The following is a 21744-nucleotide window of genomic DNA, read 5'->3' as shown; positions in this document are numbered from 1 at the left end:
GATTTTGATATGAATGAACTGATTAATAAGATTATCCGTATCATCATTATCATGCTCATCAATCTCATCGTATTTGTTTTCCTTCAGCAAGATATGCATCCATACTGTGCTGCACTCGACTCAGGTGATGTGAATGGGTACCCGGCAGGATTAATTCATTGAATGCCCTGAGCGCCGCATAGTGGGCCAGAATGAGTTGAAAGTGCGCCAAAAGTATATTCCCTGTTAGATTTTCACTTTAACATGTTGATTGTGGGTAATTTTGGGCGTAGAATCAACTGAACATAATTTAAAGCCGATATGACGTTACCTTGATACAGAATTTTGATTGGCTACTTTAAACCTATCTGTGAAAAGACAAATTACGTTATACAATGTGTAGCATATAAACTTTGTGTTATATGCTACTTTAAGATTAACCAGAGTGAATGTTGGTTTATGCTTCTCACATGCATAAAAGTGTGTATGAGATGCAGAAAATAATTTCATGGCATCAAAATGATCAATAATTCGATTTTTTTTAATCTGAAAAATATTAACCGTGCTTTATCAGGCTGTGTTTACTTGTGTAAAACGCAGAGTATATAACACCACAAATGTATCAACATGAGGAGGGTTTTTGACTGAAATTATTCTACAAGTAAGTTTTATCTCTGAATTAATTGTTGGTTTAGCCCTTATTTGCGTTAGCAACTTTTATTTTGTTTACATTATGCCCGGAATTCATGTAATTTTAATGGAATGGAAGGGAATCATCCTCGCCGTGCAAAAACGAACGGTAATATATACCCATACGGTGCGCTACGATGACTGCTCGGTATAAAAATGACCGTTTTTGAACAGGTTTTGGGGGTGTTGTCTCAAGTTAAATCGGCTCTAGCATGAAAACGGGCAAAAACGGGCAGCTAAATTTGGTATCGACTTAAAGCTTAGACATCGGAAAAAATGATGCTTATAGAATTTAGATGGAAATTTGCGGAAATCTAAACGTTTCTAATGTAAATGCAAAAAAAACATGGATTTTCAGCCTATTTTGAGGAATAATCATCCTATAAACCCCCTGAACATGCTGAAAGGTGTATCTTTTATCTACTTTGAACCCTTTCACACGAAAAAGGAATATATCAGGATTAGGTGGGAGCCATTTCAGATTTCTAAATGAAAAACCTCTAATGAAATAGCCTATTTTTCAACTAGGTTGTCATATACACGACATTTCGCAAAATGTCAAAATTTACGATTTGAGGTACATGTAGGAAATTAACAACCTTTCTGCAAATTCCGGAACGAAATATTTTGCTGAAGTATTCTTCAAAGTGTAATCTTTCAGCTGGGCATGACAAAATTAAAAATCTGAAATTGCCCAAAATTACTTTTGGCGCACTTTTGTATCGCCCCGGCCCACTGTGCGCCGGTGATAGTAATAATAACTATACTTGCTTACATAGCGCTTAACACTTACTCTGTCAGAAGTCTCTCAAGCGCTCTACAGTATATGCATCATAATTACCCTGGCTTTAGCAGTGCAGCTGTTACGCGCGCTGCGTTTCAAGGAATAAATTCCTGCCAGGTACCCATTTACGTCACCTGGGTTGAGTGCAGCACAATGTGGATATATTTCGTGCTGAAGGAAATTACGCCATGGCGGGGATTCGAACCCACGACCCTCTGTTTCAGAGTCCGGAGACTAATCCACTGGGCCACAACGGTCCACTAGTAGCTCGAGCTAATGCCGAGGTAATAATAGCAAGTGATCATCCGCAGGCAAAACGCGCTATATAAATCCAGCTATTATTATTTTTATATTAAACTTATACTAACATTACTTACATCGTTTTCATAATTGCCTATCGTTATTGTAATTGTCAGCTTAGCAGTCATTATAATCTTTTTAATCAAAATTGACGTCACTATCCGTTCTTTGCATAGCAGTAATGAAGGTGGTTGTATTAACCTTTCTGTACACTGTCGGCCAACTGTACAAGATTGATGTTTTTTAACTTGTTGGACAGTATCTCCCTCGCTTCAACTTGTGGGACTGTCTTCAGCCATTCACACAGCATCTTATAGGTAGCTTGCATTATGTTGCCAATGCTATCTCTCTCAAACCGACTTAGTTGAGCCTCAGTGAATTCTAGAGCTAGTCCAACCTTCCTGAAGTCTGATGGATCCATACCGTCAGCAAGGAGATGGAGTTCGAACTCAGTTAGATTGCCAGGGCTATACCATAAACAAAGACACTAGAGAGGCTCAAAGATATATTTTTTCAATTACTTTTCATGGAAAATTATATACTGTGTTTAAATCATAGAAATATTTTACTTAAAAACTGTTAGATTTGGCATTTCTCAGATATGACATTGTAAAGAAAATGCACTATAGCTCGCCATGCAAACTGGATAAATTATCATGTTCATTGAGACATGTCTACACATAGCCAACAGGTATACTATGCTCTGTCGATATAGTTTTGGATCAAAACCGTCATGAAAATATTGCGAACCTGCGATTGTGTTTACACCCCGTCGTAAGGCAAAAGTTACTTTATAGTATTTTGATCGTCCCTTACTGTACTTATAACGGTATAATGTAGTAGGCCGTATTAATGTAGAATATAATAATATAGTAATGATAATAAATGATAATACTAATTATGATGGTGATGATAATGATGAAAATGATGAATTATTTCAATTTTCTTACTCGGTATTTGGACCAGGATTTTGCTCCACGTCACCGGACCTCAGGAGGAGCACGTTAGTCATACTAGAACAGAAAAGATTCCTTTGTACTTTATCTGCGTCTCCACTTGATGAACATGACCTACTCACGGGAGAGATTGGTGTTCTATGAAACTCTGCGATCTCCTAAAACGAAGAGGACACGTGACAGAAAGACCTTCAAATAATAAACAGATAACCTTGCATACTGTTATATAACTTTACCGGATTCATGTCCTTCCAGCTTAATTTATATATTATATTAATATTCAGGTCCTTTGGAAGCGCATAGGAACGTTATATGACATGATATGATATGCGCAATACAGTACAAGAACTGCATTGTTATTATTTTGTTCAAGCGGTGATAACGTACCTAACATTTGCCTAAAATTATCAACATATAGAAACATTAACTTTATTTTATCAATTCATTTTTTTACCCTTTTTGCCGGAAAAGTGTTTCTGGCTAATTACAAATTAATTTTATTGCAAAACTCAATATTGTCCAGATATCAACCTGTTTTGCATAGATTTCTAGATATTCTAGGTTGCGCTAATCTAAAAGTGGATACACATCTCGTTTGCAAGGCAAACGTTTATATACATTTTATTTTCTTATTATCTTGCTAACGATGTATTCCTAATCTTTCTTACTTAGAAAAAGATGTCTCCAATGAATTATATATATATATATATATATATATATATATATATATATATATATATATATATATATATATATATGAAGAATTGTAAGAGCAATTACATTTATTTATTTAGTTATTTCCTCTTTAAAGATATGTATAGCATAGAATGATCAAGAAAATTCCAGTACAGCTTTGTTGGACACAAATCTTTGAATAATATTTGTTATATCTGGAATGACCCAAGAGAGACAATACAGACTGCTTTAAAATAGACTTGCATTGGCAGTGGAAATAAACAATAGGCTAAGCTATTTTTGTTAACATTGTTGATATCACCGAGGTCATTCAAGAATGTTTTAGAATTTAGACTGCTCTAGAAATGGGCAGAATGTGCATTTTTAAAGGTCAAGTCTACCTCACAAAAAATTGATTTGACTAAATTGAGAAAAATCAGACAAGCACAATGCTGAAAATTTCATCAAGATCGGATGTAAAATAAGAAAGTTATGGCATTTTAAAGTTTTGCTTATTTTCACCAAAATAGTTATATGAACGAGCCAGTTACATCCAAATTAGAGAGTCGATGATGTCACTCACTCACTATTTCTTTTGTGTTTTATTGTTTGAATTATACAATATTTAATTTTTTACGAATTTTACGATTAGGACCTACTTGCCTAAAACACAAGATGTTAAAATAATGGAATTCCACGTGTTCAGGGAGGAATGAAACTTCATTTCACATGACAATGACAAGAAGATTAAAATATTTCATATTTCATATAATAAATTACAAAAGAAATAGTGAGTGAGTGATGTCATTAGTTCCTTATTTGCATACTGAGCGAGATGTGCATATAACAGTTTTTTTTTAAATGAAGTGAAACTTTATTAATGCCATAACTTTCTTATTTTACATCCGATTTTGATGAAATTTTCATTGCTATGCTTGTTGGATGTTCTCTTTTTTATTCAAATCAAGTCTTTGTTGGGGTGGACTTGTCCTTTAAAAACAACACCAGAAGCTTCTAGAAGAGTGAATACTAAAAGCCTCTAGAAAAGTTGAAATTTGGATATATAAGCTGCAGTTTCTTCAAGGACTTCATCATATCATACCAGATCACTTCATCATACCAGTTCAGAACTAAGAGTTTTACGCCAGACTTTATGTCAGAGCAGACTTTATTTCCACCTGGATTATTTATCTTCTGTGGAATTATTTGCACACCATCAATGAACTGTTTGCAGTTATTTTGACAGAGAGGAATTCTCAGTTCTCATCGGGATCATCAACCTGTTTTAATGAACTCAACCAATTGCTAAAATTCACTGTTAACCATCATTAACATCGTCTTCATGGACATTTCAACTCTTACAGTGACTCTTATTATTCATCGTACTTCAACATCGGTTTCATCATCGCCATCATTGTGTACTTTAACCTAAGGAATTATAGCCAGCCAACTTGGACTAATTTATCTTGAAACTATTTTTGGAATAAATGCCAGAACTGGTTTCAAGAGACGCAAGACCATTATCATTTATGATTTGTTTATACATGGTAATTATTTCCTTTAATAAAAAAGGAAGTCGATTTCAAGTTATTTTATTGTTATTTGTTGTAGTATCGTATACATATAAATAATCAAACTAAATGAAGAATAAAGGCAAAAAGAAGCTGCTGAAAACTGCTTATCTACAAAAAGAGCCAATGGAGTTTATTAGAGAGTCAAAAGGGGCCAAGCTTTTGATCCTAGCAGAATCTTCGTCGGAGGCAAAACGACTAACATATGAAGTGGAACAACCATAATATAGACCGCAGACATTCAACAGCAACACTAGCAAGAAGGAGACAAAAGGGGCATTAGTGAGAATAGATGACCAATCAGGTTAATGAAGGGATGAAAGAAAAAGAGTAGGCAGAGACAACGGGAAGTTAGTGTAAGTTAGGTCAAAGAAATACCTCAAGCAAATAGAGATTAATATATGAGGCAGGCAACTTCAAACAGGATCTGGAACAAAACAGTGATAGAGGGTATGAGGAAGAGATGAATAACAAGAGAATTAGTGAGAGGTGGGTCAGACAGGTAACAAAGAAAGGCATAATAAACTGGTGCATAAGAGTGGGGGAAGGGAAAAAATGGGGAACTGACAATGTGCAGAGAGCATTAAACAAACTAAGAGAAGAAAGTAAGTTTAAAAATAAATCTGTGAGTATAAACGTATATAAATATATCCAAAAGCAATGTATATAAAAATATATAGGTGCATATGGTGTAACTAATATTGCAATCTGCTGGGTGTGAGAAAAACAGAAGACTACATAGTAGAAGTAGAAGGAAAAAAAAACATGTATATATGGAAGGGAAGCAAATTGCCTAAGAGGGTAAAAGCAAATAAACAAGCTGATGCTGTATGAGAGGGATGTAATTAAAAAATAAACCTTAGTAAACATGAAAATAAGTGGTAAATCTAAGAGGTGGGTGGAGAGAAAAAAAAATATGTATAATAATTATTATATAGCCTGAATAAGGGAGGAAAATTGAAGCTGAGCTTGTATGAGATATGGGAGGAAACTAGAGGCAGAAACTACAATGTTACTAATCTAAAAGAGCTGAGGGGAAAAATTATATGTGTACACAAATGGAAAGTGGATTAGAAGGATTAATCAGTCGTTCCCCTCTTGGATGTTCAGACCATGAGGTTGGATAGTGCGAAGTCGTCTCATCCAGAACTTCTCTCTGCTAGTACGGACTGAGTCAGGACGGGTACCTAAAGATTCGATGCCCAGTAGCATCATGTCAGTGATGGAGTGGTTGGGGAGGTAAAAATGGCGGCCAAAATGAGTGTCCAGCTTTGATGTGTTGACGGTGGATCTGTGCCTGTAGAATCCTTTCTAGAGTATGGTCTTGGTTTCCCCTACGTATTGTAACCTACAAACTCTGCAAGTGATGAGACATACAACATTAGTGGTAGTGCATTTGATGTTGCCCTTGGTTTGGTGAGAAAGGCTGGTAGAGTTGCTGGTGAGAGTGTCGCCCTCGTGAATGTGTATTACACATATAATACACATGTTGCTGGTGCAATTGAAGGTGCCATGATGTATGGGAGAAGAATTGTTAGTGAGCGAGGGCAATTCAGCACGAACGATGAGGTTGCTGAGATTCGGTGGGCGTCGGTAGAAGGGGAGTATCAGGAACGGCCTGTTGGAGACGATCAGAAGTGTGTAAAGTGTGGTGATTATCACAAAGGATTTTGCGGAGAGGGGGTGATTGGGATGGAAGGTGGTCACAAGCGGTATTCTGTCGGTAGTCTTCTTGTCACTTTTAGGTTTGAGAATTTCAGATCTGGGGAGAGAACTAACTTTGTTGATTGCCAGTTGGACTGTCCTGGCCCCGTGGTCCCTGGTAGAGTGATGTTTCTGCAAATTCCTGGTATGGAAGGAAAAATCAGGGTCCTCGGAGCAGATACGGCGAAGTCTGAGGGCTTGACTGTAAGCGATGCAGATTTTGCAGTGACGGGGGTGGCAGCTGGATGAGTGGAGGTACTGGTGGTATCTGTGGGTTTCGTGTACAGGGTAGTGGTGATACCGTTAGGCTTTTTCTGGACTGTGACATCAAGGAAGTGGGTTTCTCGTTGGGAGAAATCAGAAGTGAATTTGATGGTCCTGTGAAAGAATTGATGTGGTCAATGAATGTGTGGAGGTCCAGATGAAGAAAATGTCGTCTATGTAACGCCACCAAATCCATGGGCGACAGGGCGCTGAATGTAACGTTTGCTGTTCCAGCTTGGTCATGAAGAGACAGGCGAATGAAGGAGCCATCCGGGTGCCCATTGCTGTGCCGAATTTATGTAGGTAGTGCTGGTCCATGAAGGTGATTTTTTTTTTTGTTAGTACATGAGACATCAGAGATTTCATATCGGATATGGGGGACTGACATGGCCACTGGCGGCCAAGGCTTCACATGATGCTTGGATACCTTCATCGTGGGGGAATATTGGTGTACAGTGAAGAAACGTCCAAAGTGCTGATGATCGCACTCTCGGGTATCTGGTCCTTGATGTCATTGAGTTTTCTGAGAAAGTCCGGAGTGTCGTGGATGTAAGAGGGTGCACTTGAGACAAGGGGGTTAATGTGGTAATCAACAAAAAGAGATGTTCCCTGTTGGGGAACCATTTCCTGAGAGGATGGGTCGATCAGGGTTGCCAGGTTTGTGGATCTTTGGCATGTTGGGGAGGAGATAGAAGCGGGCATGTTTAGCATTAGTAGGGGAGAGAATTTGTGGGCCTTCTCGGTGAGATGCTTGTGTTCTTTCATGTCATTCAGTGTCGATTGGATATGCAGGGAGAAATTACAAGAGGGTTCAGAATCAAGGAGTGCATAGTGAGATCGATTATTGAGATGTTTCATGGCTTCATCGATGTACTGTTGGCGGTCCATGACGACGATGGGTGATCCTTTGTCTGCAGGCTCGATTATGTCGGACCTGTTTGAGTGATGAGAGAGCCTGGTGTTCTTCTCGAGGAGGGTTGTCATGTACTCTGGTGTCGAGGGTATCTGTGGAGCAAACTTTGGATGAGACAGCTTGAATGTACATTTTCAGGGAAGGAACTCTATTCTTGAGTGGAGTCCATGTGCGTTTCGGTAGAAGGGCTCTGGATCAGAAGGGGGTTCATCTAAAAAGAACTCTTTGAGACGTATACTGTGATAGAATGTAGAGAGGTCTTGGCTGAGAGCAACATGTATCTGTTCAATTTCTGGTGGCGATGGGAAAAACTTGAGCCCTATAGAGAGAAGAGAGGTTTCTGCTTGGGAGAGAAGGGAGGATGAGAGATTAACAACCAAATGGGGGGATGCATCATTGTATGTCGTCTAAATCTGTTTGACCATTGTCGCTTCTTTGTGAGGTTACCTATTTTCTTGTTCCTGTGTTCAATGAGGAGAGACCTGTGTTTAGAGAGATCAGATTCAATTTCATCATTATACTGAAGCCACTGGGTGTGGGTACAAAAAGAACGTAGTTTGTCTTCCAAGCTACTGATGTCAGCTGAAAATGAATCAAGAGAAACAATACACTGTTCGGAGAGGATGTTAATTAGTCGAACTGAAGCTCCATGTAAGGTCTGGTTCCAGCGAGTGCAATGAACTTGGATGCCTGTAGGTATAATGCGATTGAGGGAATAAAATCTGTAATTGTCCTGGTGAAAAGAAGTCTTGAGGGCCTTCAACTTGATCTTCCTGAGCTGGTGAAATAACGATAGATGGTTAGTCATGGTAGAAAAGAGACCTAGAATAAAAAAAGTGTAAAACAAAGAAAATGGATATTCATAAAAAATCTAAATATAAAGAAAAAGAAAGGTAAAGCAAATTTGAACTGGACCAAAAGAAAAAAAAATACACAAAATTAATTAATTCAAGCTGAAAAGTAAAATCGACACAGAACATATTAGGACCCTGGGATAGAAAGGAAGTATTACAAAATATGGGAGAGAAGGTGAAATTAGAACAGACAAAGATACCAGATAACTGTGGAAAGAAATTAAAAAGAAAACACTAAAATATGAATAAATAAAAATCAAACATATATGGATAAAACAAGACAAATAAGATAAGGAGGATCACATGGGAGTGATACAACAGCAGAAAAAGAGATTAATAGCAAAAAGAAGCTGCTGAAAACTGCTTATCTAAAAAAAGAGCCAATGGAGTAAATTAGAGAATCAAAAGGGGCCTAAGCTTTCGATCCTAGCAGAATCTTCGTCGGAGGCAAAATGACAAACAAAGTGGAACAACCATAAAAATATAGACCACAAGGAGACAAAAGGGGCATAAATGAGAAGAGATGACCAATCAGGTTAATGAAGGGGATGAAAGAAAAGGAGTAGGCAGACACAAATGGAAATTAGTGTACATGTAAGTAACGCCAAAGAAAGACCTCAAGCCAATATAGATTAAGATGATTATGAGGCAGGCAAAATCAAACAGGATCTGGAAAAAAAATACTGATCAAGGGTACGCTGGCGTACAGAGGATTTGCCACAGGGGAGGCAAACCGTCCGCCAAAAAAAATTGACAATAAAAAAGGTCTTCAATCACAAATAAAGGATTTCGTACCGGAAAGAAAGTTGACAAGCAATAACGGCAATAACGGTCTTTAAGTTCGTCAGGGGGGCAATAAAGGTCTTTAAGCTCGTCAGGGGGGCAGGGACACGTCCTTTACATGGGTTGTGGCTCGTCACGAGGGGGCAGACTCCCCCCCCCCCGTAGGTACGCTAGTGAGAGGTTATGAGGAAGAGATGAATAACAAAAGAATTAGTGAGAGTTGGGTCAGACAGGTAACATAGAATGGCATAATAAACTGGTGCATAAGAGTGGGGGGGGGGGAGAATGGGGAACAACTGATAATGTGCAAAGGACATACGTATGTATGATAGAGCATTAAACAAGCTAAGAGAAGAAAGTAAGTGTAAAAATGAATCTGTAAGTATAAAAGTATATAAATATATCCAAAAGCAATGTATATGACAAAATATGTATAAATATACATATGGTGTAACTGATATTGTAATCCGCTGGGTGTGAGGGGAAAAAAAGAAGACTATAAAAGTAGAAGAAAAAAACCCTGTCCATATGGGAGGGAAGCAAATTGCCTAAAAGGGTAAAAGCAAATAAAGAAGCTGATGCTGTATGAGACAGAGGGTAAATTAAAGGTCAAGTCCACCTCAGAAAAATGTTGATTTGAATCAATAGAGAAAAATCAGACAAGCACAATGCTGAAAATTTCATCAAAATCGGAAATAAAATACGAAAGATATGACATTTCAAAGTTTCGCTTATTTTCAACAAAATAGTTATATGAACGAGCCAGTTACATCCAAATGAGAGAGTCGATGATGTCACTCACTCACTATTTCTTTTGTTTTTTATTGTTTGAATTATACAATATTTCAATGTTTACGAATTTGACGATTAGGACCTCCTTGCCTGATGCACAAAATGTTAGAATAATGGAATTCCATGTGCTCAGGGAGGAATGAAACTTTATTTCACATGACAATGGCGAGAAAATAAAATGTTTTATATTTCATATAATAAATTACAAAAGAAATAGTGAGTGAGTGATGTCATTAACTCTCTCATTTGCATGTAAATGGCTCGTTCATATAACTATTTTGTTGAAAATAAGCGAAACTTTAAAATGCCATAACTTTCTTATTTCACATCCGATTTCGATGAAGTGTTCAGTGTTATGCTTGTTGAATTTTCTCTTCTCATTCAATTCAAGTTTTTGTTGGGGTGGACTTGTCCTTTAAGAAAAACCATAGTAAACATGAAAATAAGCAAAATAATTACGTGGTAAATCTAAGAGGTGAGTGGAGAGAAAAAAATAGATATATAATAATTATTATATCGCCTGAACAAGGGACGAAAATTGGAGCTGAGCTTGTATGAGATATGGGAGGAAAGTAGATGCAGAAACTATAATGTAACTAATCTAAAAGAGCTGAGGGGAAAAATTATATGTGTACACAAATGGAAAGTGGATTAGAAGGATTAATCGGTCGCTCCCCTCTTGGATCTTCAGGCCATGAGGTTCTTTCTTTCATCCCCTTCATTAACCTGATTGGTCATCTCTTCTCACCCCTTTTGTCCCCTTGTTTCTAATGTTGCTGTTGAATGTCTGTGGTCTATATTATGGTTGTTCCACTTTATATGTTTGTCATTTTGCCTCAGACGAAGATTCTGGTAGGATCGAAAGCTTAGGCCCCTTTTGACTCTCTAAATGAAAAATTGTCAAAGAATATATTTGAGCATTCTGTGACTTTTCTTCATTTAGTTTGATTATTTTTTTCCTTCCTTGACTGGGAACATACATATTTGATTTAAGCTACGCCTACCATTGTTCTCTTCATCCATTTCTTTCACACAATATATAAATAAAAGAGTTGCCAAAGCTATAGTACATGTACATGTATAACTTCACACATTTGTATTCTTTCTCCCATACGTATACTGTATCAAAGCAATAGCTTTGATCCAGCTGAGGCATGGCGGCTTGTCATTGTTCGAATCCCACCTTCGCCCGACAAAGGAAATTATAATTGGTATGGTGTCGAAAATCTGTCTATCTGACGGTCAATCGTATCGGGGTCGCCCTCGCCACTAACCCATCTCTGTGGTCTAGTGGTTAAGGCAACGGCGTTCGAAGCTGGGGGCCCGGGTTCGATTCTCGGCAGAGACATTTTTTTCGACATCACCATTTTTTTCCAAAGGGTAGAAAGCTCTGGGGAACCTTGATTTAAGCTACGCCTACCATTGTTCTCTTCATCAATTTCTTTCACACAATATATAAATAAAGGGGTTGCCAAAGCGCTGTAGTACATGTATAACTTCTCACGTTTATATATATACATATATATACACATGAAGAGCTCACTTGCAAAAAGGGTTAGGTCCAAATTTCATCAAATTTGATTTTTTTTTGTCTTAAATTTTTTTAGTAGCTCTATAAGATGACACCAAGAAATGTTGAAATTCTTATTAAAATGTGATCTAAAGTGGCAAAGATTTTTTTTTCAAAAGGGTTAGGTCCATTTCAGTTAATTGCAAAGAGGGTTAGGTCCACACAGATTTTTTTTGGGAAAAGAAAATTTTAAGACAGATAGATTTCTTTAGTACCCAATTTTATGTTCTCATGGTTGAGTTTCATGAAAATTTAGTTTCGCATAAGATTATTGCAATATGGGAGAATTAAAAAAAAAGAATTTCTTGGAGTGGACCTGACTCTTTTTTGCAAACAAACTCTTTTGAAGACATCATTTGTTTAAAGGGGTTATGTCCATTGTTCATAAATTTTATTGTTTTCTGTCTCAAAGCCTCTACATTTTTTCGCTGATGAAAACAACGAAACTTTCAAATTAACGTGAATAAAAGTGACAAAGAAAAATCATATTTTTTAATAAAAATAGTTTGGATTCATTTCAGCTCGCTTGCAAAAGAGGTTAGGTACACAATGATACTTGTTAAAGAATATATAGAAAAAAATTGGAGACAGGTAGATTTCTTTGATACCCAATTTTATGTTCACATGATAGGGTAGTAACTCGTGACATTTTCGTTTCTCATAAGGATATTGCAATAAGTGAAAATAAAAAACATGCAATAGTCCAAAGTGGACCTAACCCCTTTTGAAACGAAAGTCTTGATATATCATATCAGCCTTACCCCCGTACACGATATGTGCTGAGCGTTGCTAGATGTATCCAGATCAGTACAACGCGACGATAGACCATGTATCCCCGACCGTAAAGGTATTGACGTAATATCTTTCTCGCCATGTTTGCCCTCGTCCTGAGAACTAGCTACCTGTGAGTATGACTCCGATGTGCCATCATGTTGGTCTGGTTCACGTATTTGAAGCAAATCGCATAGGCTAGGAGATGATACGCCGTTAATGGTTATATATCTCATGTCCAACTCGTCTAGGTCACAAGGCTCTGGAGCCTTGATGTCAGTAGGATCAGAGGCAGGAATGGATTCCTTCCCTGTCGGCTCTGTTGAACAAGTTGAAAACGTATGGTCATCAGCACACTTCAAAGATCCTTGCTGAGCTTGTTGAGTGATATTACGGATGCTTATTATATTACATGGAGATCCATTGGCGGTGTCATAACCAGGAATGGCTGAAGTCGACATAGTCTGAGAACACACATCAACCGTGTTACTGTTGATGTTACATGGGAATTCATTTTTGACGGTTTTCATTTCTACATTATCCGAAGACGGATGTTGTTGACAGGACGCACTGGCATTTTTGCTATTTTCACCTCTTGAGGAAACATTGGAAGATTGATTCTGTCTATTGTCATTTTCTTTTGATTGTTCAGTTTCTTTCTGTGGATCATGACGATACCTCCTAAGATACGTGCCGATCCTAACACGCCAGACACTTAGAGATACAGGCATGGTGACATCAGGAAACTGCGTGGCATAAGCAGAGAATGTAACATTGATAAACAGTTGACGCATCGATTTATTAATGTATTAAAACATATCAGGATAATTGAACTTCAAAAATATACTTTTTCGAATACAAATATAGTGGTCAGAATTCTGAACATAAACCATGGTGTACAGTTGTGGTTATCACTAATGGGAGACAAATGTGACGCAATTATCCATAATCATATGATCATTTTGTCATCACATTTTGCACTAAAAAATTGCAAATAGCTTCCTATAGTTTTACTCCAGACTTTATAAACCTTGTTTGAAAATAAACGATCTTCGTAAGCATGTATGCTTGCGAAGATGATGACGATCAAAAGTGTTTTGTTAAACTTGCTCTCATTTTTTTTTCGGAATCAAATTTTAACACACATGGTTCTAATGATCTTTGGGTAGTATCACATGATGTGTCGAGGTAGATTGGTAAAAGGTCAAGTAGGGGTCAAAAGGTCAGGGTTTTGTTCAACTTGGTATAATTTCTGAATTTTCTCCATCACTTGTGTTACACTTGCTAAAAACCATCCTTAACCACATGTGTCTTCATAACGATGATAGGGTCAAGTTTTACGTTGCATATTTTATTAATTGCGACATCAGACGAAACTCGTTGTTTGCGAGCCACCTTGTTTTAATTCGAATGCAAATTCATGATGAATAAAATATCGAACAAAATACATCAACAGATAGGCTCACATTACAGCGGTTTATCTTAAAACAAGGTATAAGTCTGGGGCAAATCTATGGGAAGCTAGTTGCAATTTTTTAGTGCAGCCCAACATGGAAAATTGAGATGGTTCCAACTAATGCGTGCAATAAAACTATCCTAAGAATTATTATACCATCCGGATCCCTGATCATTAAGAGCAAGCGGTCATGTTGTACATAACCTTACAAACAACTGAAATATTATAAAACAAACTTGTGTGTTTGGATAACATTAAGTGAAATGGAAAGAAGTAATTGAGGCCCGGCATTATACATGTAAAAAGGGATCTGGGTGGTATTCTGAGATCCATTTTATCTCAGATTAAATAAAATATTTTATCTCCGTTAAAATCAGTGAGATAAAATACCCTTAAAATCTCTCCGAATTGGTATTCGGAGAACCATTTTATCTACATTTTATCTCTGTAAGACACACCTATTTTTTTAATCAATATCCAATTAGAAACACGCTTTTATAGCTCTCTCATATCACTCAACCAATTGAAATCCATTCCGCCAGGAGGTGTGGCAAAGGGGCCAGATTGCGTCAATTTATTGACTTCAAATACGCTTGCACTATACGCTTGCGCGTCTTTACGGAGATTTCTTTTTAACAAAAATGACAATACTCTCATCTTTTTTCGAAGTCTATATCGCATCTTTTCAAACATCATTTCAAAGACAATATTAGTAAAGAAAAGTCTTAGGAAATACTCTCTGATTGTACTGGAACAAAGTTAATGTGTTATTCTCAATAAGTATATAATTTTTCTTCATTTTCATGTCACCATTTGGGGTTAATTCACCAAGAAATACTGGTGAAATCAACGTCGCAGAGATAAAATAACCTCTACCCTCTTTTAAGTTTATTTTATTTTTTCTTCAAAGTAACATGGGCGCAAGCACATCATCTGCGTTGCAATGGCCAGATACGCGATGGGTATGTGTACGCAGGCATTGTTCTGTTGCGTATCATCTGTAGATACGCAAGATAAAATTTATACGCAAGATAAAATCTAAAATTTTATCTGAGAGATAAAATCTCATCTCAGAATACCAATTTCATTTTAAGAGATAAAATAAAATATTTTAAAGATAAAATGACCTCAGAATACCACCCCAGGACAACTACCCCCCTGACAATTACCCCCCGGACAACTACCCCCGGACAACTAACCCCTGAGGACAATTACCCCCCCCCCCGAGGACAATTACCCCCGGACAATTACCCCCCGGACAATTACCTCCCGAGGACAACTACCCCCCGGACAATTACCCCCGGACAATTACCCCCGGACAATTACTCCCGGACAATTACCCCCGGACAATTCCCCCCTGGACAATTATCCCCGCACAACTACCCCCCGGACAAATACCCTCCCCCCAAACAATTACCCCCAGAAAATCCCCCCCTTCTCTCCAGCATCAAGGTTAGAATTAAGCGGGACCTATTGTAAGTTTTGGTCGGTGTCACTGGTTTTCGAAATATTTTATCTTACGTTAATAACTTTTTACTTTTTCTTTCTCTATTATATTGGTCTTTCTCCTGTTCTCTCACTTTCTTTTTTCCTTTTTTTTTCTTTAGCGGCGCCTTCTGCATCATGAAAAATGGGGGGGGGGGGCTTCTACCTCAAACCTCCCATTTGGCTATGCATATATACATCAGAAAATGTGTTAAGTGGCCCTCATACCAAGTTTTCATAGAAAGATTCAACACGATTAGTCATAATAATCATAAATGCTGAATATCTCTGATTCCAACTGATCTGATTTTTAAAAATATTTATTTTGGGTTTAATTTCAGGAAAGAAATCAGGCAAATAGATAAAACGTAAAAAAGACACCTTCACAGGTAGAAATATTGATAACGCAACTATCAACACTAACACCGTCAAGTAGGACCTATAAACCTGATATTTTAAAACAATTCAACTAACAAGTAGCTAAGAATTATGAAACAATTGGTGCACATTCCAGATTAATAATAATTATAACTTGCTTATATAGCACTTAACACTTACTTTGTCAGAAGTCTCTAAGCGCTCTACAGTATATGCAGCATAATTACCCTGGCTTTAGCAGTGCAGCTGTTACGCGCGCTGCGTTTCAAGAAATAAATTCCTGCCAGGTACCCATTTACCTCACCTGGGTTGAGTGCAGCACATGTGGCTTTATGACTTAATACAGTAAGGTAAAAGAGAGAGCGGTGTTGGCTCAGTCGGTAACGCGTCTGCCCGTCGAACCAAAGATCGTGGGTTCGAGTCCACCCCGGGCGGATGACTGAAGCCAGTGCGTTGTGTGTAAACGTCTCTCCCATGTTTCATAGATGCAGGCTATGATACAATGGAAAACACTCCGTCCCTCGGATAGGACGTTAAATGGAGGCCCCGTGTAGAGGAGAGTCACCACCTTTGCACGTTAAGAACCCACTGCACTATTCGTATAAGAGTAGGGGGAAACCCCGGTGTAGTGGTCCACCTGCATTCCCCCCAATCAGTTATATCGGGAGGAGAGACCTGCGGGTCATAGTGATTCAGTTCGCTTTTCGCCTCCCAGGCACAGGTGACGCCAAACAAATAATAATTTATGCAAAGATAATAACACACACAAGAACACCTTGTCATTATACCATTTAGGCCCTAAATGGTAAAATTACAAGGTGTTTTTGTGTGTATTATTCTTGGGTGAAAGCAAGTAAACATTACAGAAGGAAATTAAGTACTAAAATTACGAAATTGTAAACATTATGACATAATCAAATACAGTGTTTTTTCTATACAAATTGACAATCATGGTAGTATACATATAAGGACGGTTTGTAAGAATTTATAAAGAAGTAGGCCTATGCAAATCAAATAATGCGACCAAGCAGCGTGAGCTGAAAATATTAATAGTTAGACCATAAAACGGACATTTTACAGAGCACTTGAAAAATCAATTTGTAAATTTAAAAATAATAAAAGCTCGATATCCGAGATGAAATATGTTTTCTATATTGACTTCAAAACTTGATATTTTAAGCTCCATATCAGCTTATATTGAGCAAGATATGAATCTCATCGAAAAGGCAATGCGAGCGGGAAGCGTGAGCGAAAAGTTTATAAAGTGACATAAAAAGAAAGTCTTCCCTTCACCTTATATTATTCAATCCTCTTCTTCCTTTCAATTTCCTCTTCTTTTTCTTCTATCTTTCCCCTTCTTTTTTTTCTTTCTCCCCCTTTGTTTTGCTCCGTCAATTTTATTCAGGGGGCAAACCAAGTCTCAGGGAGGCCTGGGGCACGTACCCCTCTGGCCCCCCGTATACTACGCCAATGCGAAGATTGCAAAATGAATGATCTTATGCTATGGTGACATACAAATTATGATCGAATTCTGGGTTTCGTTAAGATTTGTAGATGGCCGGGGCGAATCAAGCTCTTGCCAATGGGGGGGGGGGCGAAATTTTTGTCACCCATATTTACCCAGATTGGCCGCTCAAATTTGATTTTAACTTGTTTTTTGAAGGGGTTGTCCCTGTGGAGTAATGGGCCAAAAATGTTGAGGGGGCTCAATACAGCGTATCACGTAAACATTAATAAGAAGTTGTGAGCGAAGCGAGCGAGCAAAAATTTCAACATTTTTATCACAAAAATCAAAGTTTTTGATAGATTTTGACATAACATTTTTCGAAAATGATAGGCTTATATTTCACCCTCATCCCTTTGCTTTTGTCTTTTTTTCTTAGTCGTGAAAAATAAGGGCGGTGGGGGGGGCAAAATGCTGATATCGTATTAGTCATTTCTACGCTTTATTCTTATAAAACAACATAAAAAGTGTAATTGTCTTATAAGCCCTATTTAATAGTGCGAGCGCGAAATACTCAAAATCTCTTTCGTACTTTGTAGTTGTTAAAATATTACATTTAATTAATTCATTGTAAGCGGTTATGGCCTAATGGGAAAAGCGCAGTTCAAATAATAAGTAATAATAAACAATAATAATATATATTTTCACCTGAAAATTTACGATTCTGGGCAATGTTTGTGAAGCTAAACAAGATGCGTATGTAACTATATAGATAATTACTGCGAGCGCTAAGCGCAAGCACAAACTTTTAATACGGTTTCTGGCTCGATCGAAAAGAGACCTGTTAAGAAGGTTTTGCAGTTAGCCATTAAAACGATACATATTTCAACTATTAACTAATGTGAGCGCGAAGCGCGAGCTGAATTTCTGGTAAAATTCTGACCTAAAAAAGGGAATTTTTAGCACTTTTTGTAATCATTAACAGTATAGGTATAAAACCAAACAATTGATGCGAGCGCGAAGCGCGAGCAGAAAAAAAAATGAGATTTTAGACTTAAAAATGGGACACTCTAATCATGTTTTGTAAATCATGAAAAAGGATGGGTAATTTTTTTGTTCTTCCTACATTAATTATGCGAGCGCAAAGCGCGATCTGATCTGAAACTAGACAATTTTAGCACGTTTCGAATAAAGATGAAGCTGCATATCTCAATATTGTGCGCATGTTTTAGAATCTGGGCATTCTGATATATTTAACACGAAAATCAATAATGCGAGCGCGAAGCGCGAGCGGAAAATACTTGATATTCCGGTTTGAAGATGGTGAAGTGGATGTGGAAAGCACTTAATAAATGATGCGAGTGTGAAGCGCAAGCTGATATCTTCATTAGTATTTCGACCTAGGACCTGGACATTCTAGGTCTAAGGACATTTTGTCATATGAAACTGGTGACAACTTTCTTATTCCTCTTCCTAAGCGCGATATGAAACATATGAAACTGTGATATTGTCGATATTCTTTTCTGAAAAGGAACAATTTAGTCATTAAGAATTCATGAATTTTTTATTATATTTATTAATGTAATAATCCTAATGAGTGAGTGAAATGTGTTGACACTGAGGCCTGAAAACTGGATATTTTAAGCACTTTTGTAATCATGAATAGGATTTGTGAGTTGATATATTTTTAACAAAATGCGAGCGCAAATCGTGAGACGAAATTTTTGGTAAACTGTCATAAAAGGGGGGTTTTAAGTAGTTTGTTATATAACTTGGCAAATCCAATTATGATAGCGCATGCAAGCGATGCGACATTAAACAGAGTACTTAAAAATCAAATTGTAAATAAACAAAAATAATGAATAATGTCTGAGCTGATATATGCTTTGTATATCGACTTCAAAACTTTTTAAGCTACATATCAGCCTATTTAGCAAGATATGTACCTCATCAAACAGGCTATGTAAGCGTGAAGCGAGTGTGAAATATATTTTTTAATCATTTTCCAAGTCTTCCCCTGACCCCTTTTTTCACTCGTCTTCCTCATCTTATCTTACCTCTTCTGTCCCTCCTTTCTTTCCCCTTTTACTTTTTTTCTTTCTTTCCCTTTTTTTCTTCATTTTTTTTTGCTCCGCCAATAGGGGGGCGGGCCCCTTGGCCCCCCTGGATCTATGATTCTGTGCACTCCCTTTGTCTAGGGGGTTATTGTCCTGGGGGTAATTGTCCGGGGGGTAATTGTCCTCTGGGGGTAATTGTCCGGGGGTAGTTGTCCGGGGGTAATTTTCTGGGGAAATTGTCCGGGGGTAATTGTCTTCGGGGGTAATTGTCCTCTGGGGGTAATTGTCCGGGGGGTAGTTTTCCGGAGGTAATTGTCCTAGGGGGTAATTGTCCGGGGGTAGTTGTCCGGGGGGTAATTGTCTGGGGGTAATTGTCCTAGAACCATGTAAAAATGTTCATGATTTGACTATGCACTGTACATTTTCATCAAGTGGTCAAGTTTGCCACTACATATTTCCAACGCTTGTATTAACATAGCTTGTGATTGTAAGTGTGACACTCCACGAAGAGACATGATGACATGACGTCACGTCATGTCATTTCCGGTATGATAGAATTCCGCATTATATCATGTTAGGTATATTGTTTGATCTGACTGTCTGATCTGTGAAGGTGGTATGCTGAACATGCTGGATAGTTCAATCTTACTATGATAGTAATATTTCATCAAATCCAACCAGCCAGGTATCTTATCTTTAGATGTCAAGTTCCCCTTATCCAAACAAAAGCAAAAAACCCTAATTTTTCAACATTTTTTATATCTGGAAGCTATATTTTAAATACTAGTATTCGTATATTTTGATAGGAGTTTTTAAACGCATGTGGAATGCTAATAATGTGGGAATGCCAGGCCCTTACTACTTTAATGATATGAAATACAGAATGTTTGAATTCCTACATAGTTGACACTATGGAAGCTTTCGGGTAAATCACTACTGTGTTCCAACATCTGCAATTCACCAATGTCAGGCAATGGATAATTCGGTTTCCTCGTTTGCATACCGATTTGTTTATGCTCAGTTGTGTCAATCCGACAGGACGGAATTATAGGAATTTAATAATAGTATTGCATATACACTGTGCCTCCTATTTTTCGCTTAATCCCTACTTTCGGTGTGCAACGCAGACGGCATTTACGACGGCATATTGATTTTAGAAGATACTTTTGGGCCTGTAGTCATGGTCGCAATACACCCTGCAATGCAAGTTGTGTGACAGATTTTTTTTTTCGTTTCGCATCTTCAACGAAAACATTTAATTTGCGTTTCGTTTGCAAAATTATGGTTGCTACTTTGGTAACAGCGGTTTATCCGATTTATGACGACTTTCCATAGCCACATTCGGTTCCTCCCAGAGCTCAAGAGTCCGCCCGGGGCCATTGACGAGTGGATACGAGGCGCGACCACGCGTAAAAAAGGAAAGAGAGGGCAAGTACATTAAGTATAGGCCTATGTAACGTTATAAGATGTCAAAAACGATGTTCGAAATACTGAAAAAAAGATATATATTTCCAATACTTGTTTCTGAGTCGAAGTCTAAGTCTAAGTTTTTCCTCACTCAATATGTACTTGATTTGCTGCCAAAGTCATGATAGTACAGCCCCGCCCCCGAGCTTAGGTGGAGATATGCTATGATGACCAGTCGTACATGCATAAAAGCGAGATTCTAAGAATTTGGAATGGCATGCTGGTGTCGCATGAAAAAAATTTGCACACGAAAAGCAGATCGATAGGGTCTGGAACACAAAGCTTAGAAACGATTGTAGAACAGTTTTCTACGTTCGATTCTATTAAATATACTGTACAATCAATTTTAAGAATCGAGTGTTTGATTAAAAGTTAACTTTTGGGTAATCGGATCCTAATGTCGCGTCCCAGAGGTTTGCGAAAACTTGATATTAGTAGTTAGCAACTTTAATAGCAAATCGATTAGTTTTGTTTATCCATACGTTTATTGGTCAATTGATGATCAATTTAAATACAATTTTCAACTGTAAACTTCGTGTAAACAGATGTATAAACATCCTCAGATATACACGATTTACATCCATTCATGTACATGTATATCATGTTTGTGATGATTTACTGTTGAAATTGTTTATTTTTTATCTCTTTTTTTTGGGGGGGGGGATTGAACATGACAATGGAAAACAGCATTTTGGCATGTCACAATGTTGTCACCATCCCCCATTCCCCTTGCTAAACTGCCGATTCGTCTATTGCCAACTCTTCCACTCAAGCAGGGGGGGGGACTTGCTCCCCCCCAAAAAAAATCCTCTTTGGGGAAAAATGCCCCTTTTTAAAATAGAAAGTGTGTT

General features: G+C 37.7%; 1 protein-coding gene across 1 annotated transcript in view; it reads right to left on the bottom strand.

Annotated features, from left to right (window-relative positions):
* The window catches only part of LOC121414358, a 47535-nt gene that overhangs the window by 6519 nt on the left and 19272 nt on the right, over positions 1-21744 (bottom strand). The window contains exons 2-4 of the mRNA XM_041607512.1: positions 12597-13352; positions 2704-2867; positions 1955-2220 (exon numbers count right to left, since the gene is read on the bottom strand). Of these exons, the coding sequence (XP_041463446.1) occupies positions 1955-2220; positions 2704-2867; positions 12597-13337 (1171 nt within the window). The 5' untranslated portion in view covers positions 13338-13352. The remainder of the gene's footprint in view (positions 1-1954; positions 2221-2703; positions 2868-12596; positions 13353-21744) is intronic.

Source organism: Lytechinus variegatus, chromosome 4 (assembly GCF_018143015.1).
Source record: "Lytechinus variegatus isolate NC3 chromosome 4, Lvar_3.0, whole genome shotgun sequence".
NCBI lineage: Eukaryota > Metazoa > Echinodermata > Echinoidea > Temnopleuroida > Toxopneustidae > Lytechinus > Lytechinus variegatus.
The sequence above is the reverse complement of the archived record's forward strand: the minus strand, read 5'-3'. Positions and strand labels throughout refer to the sequence as shown.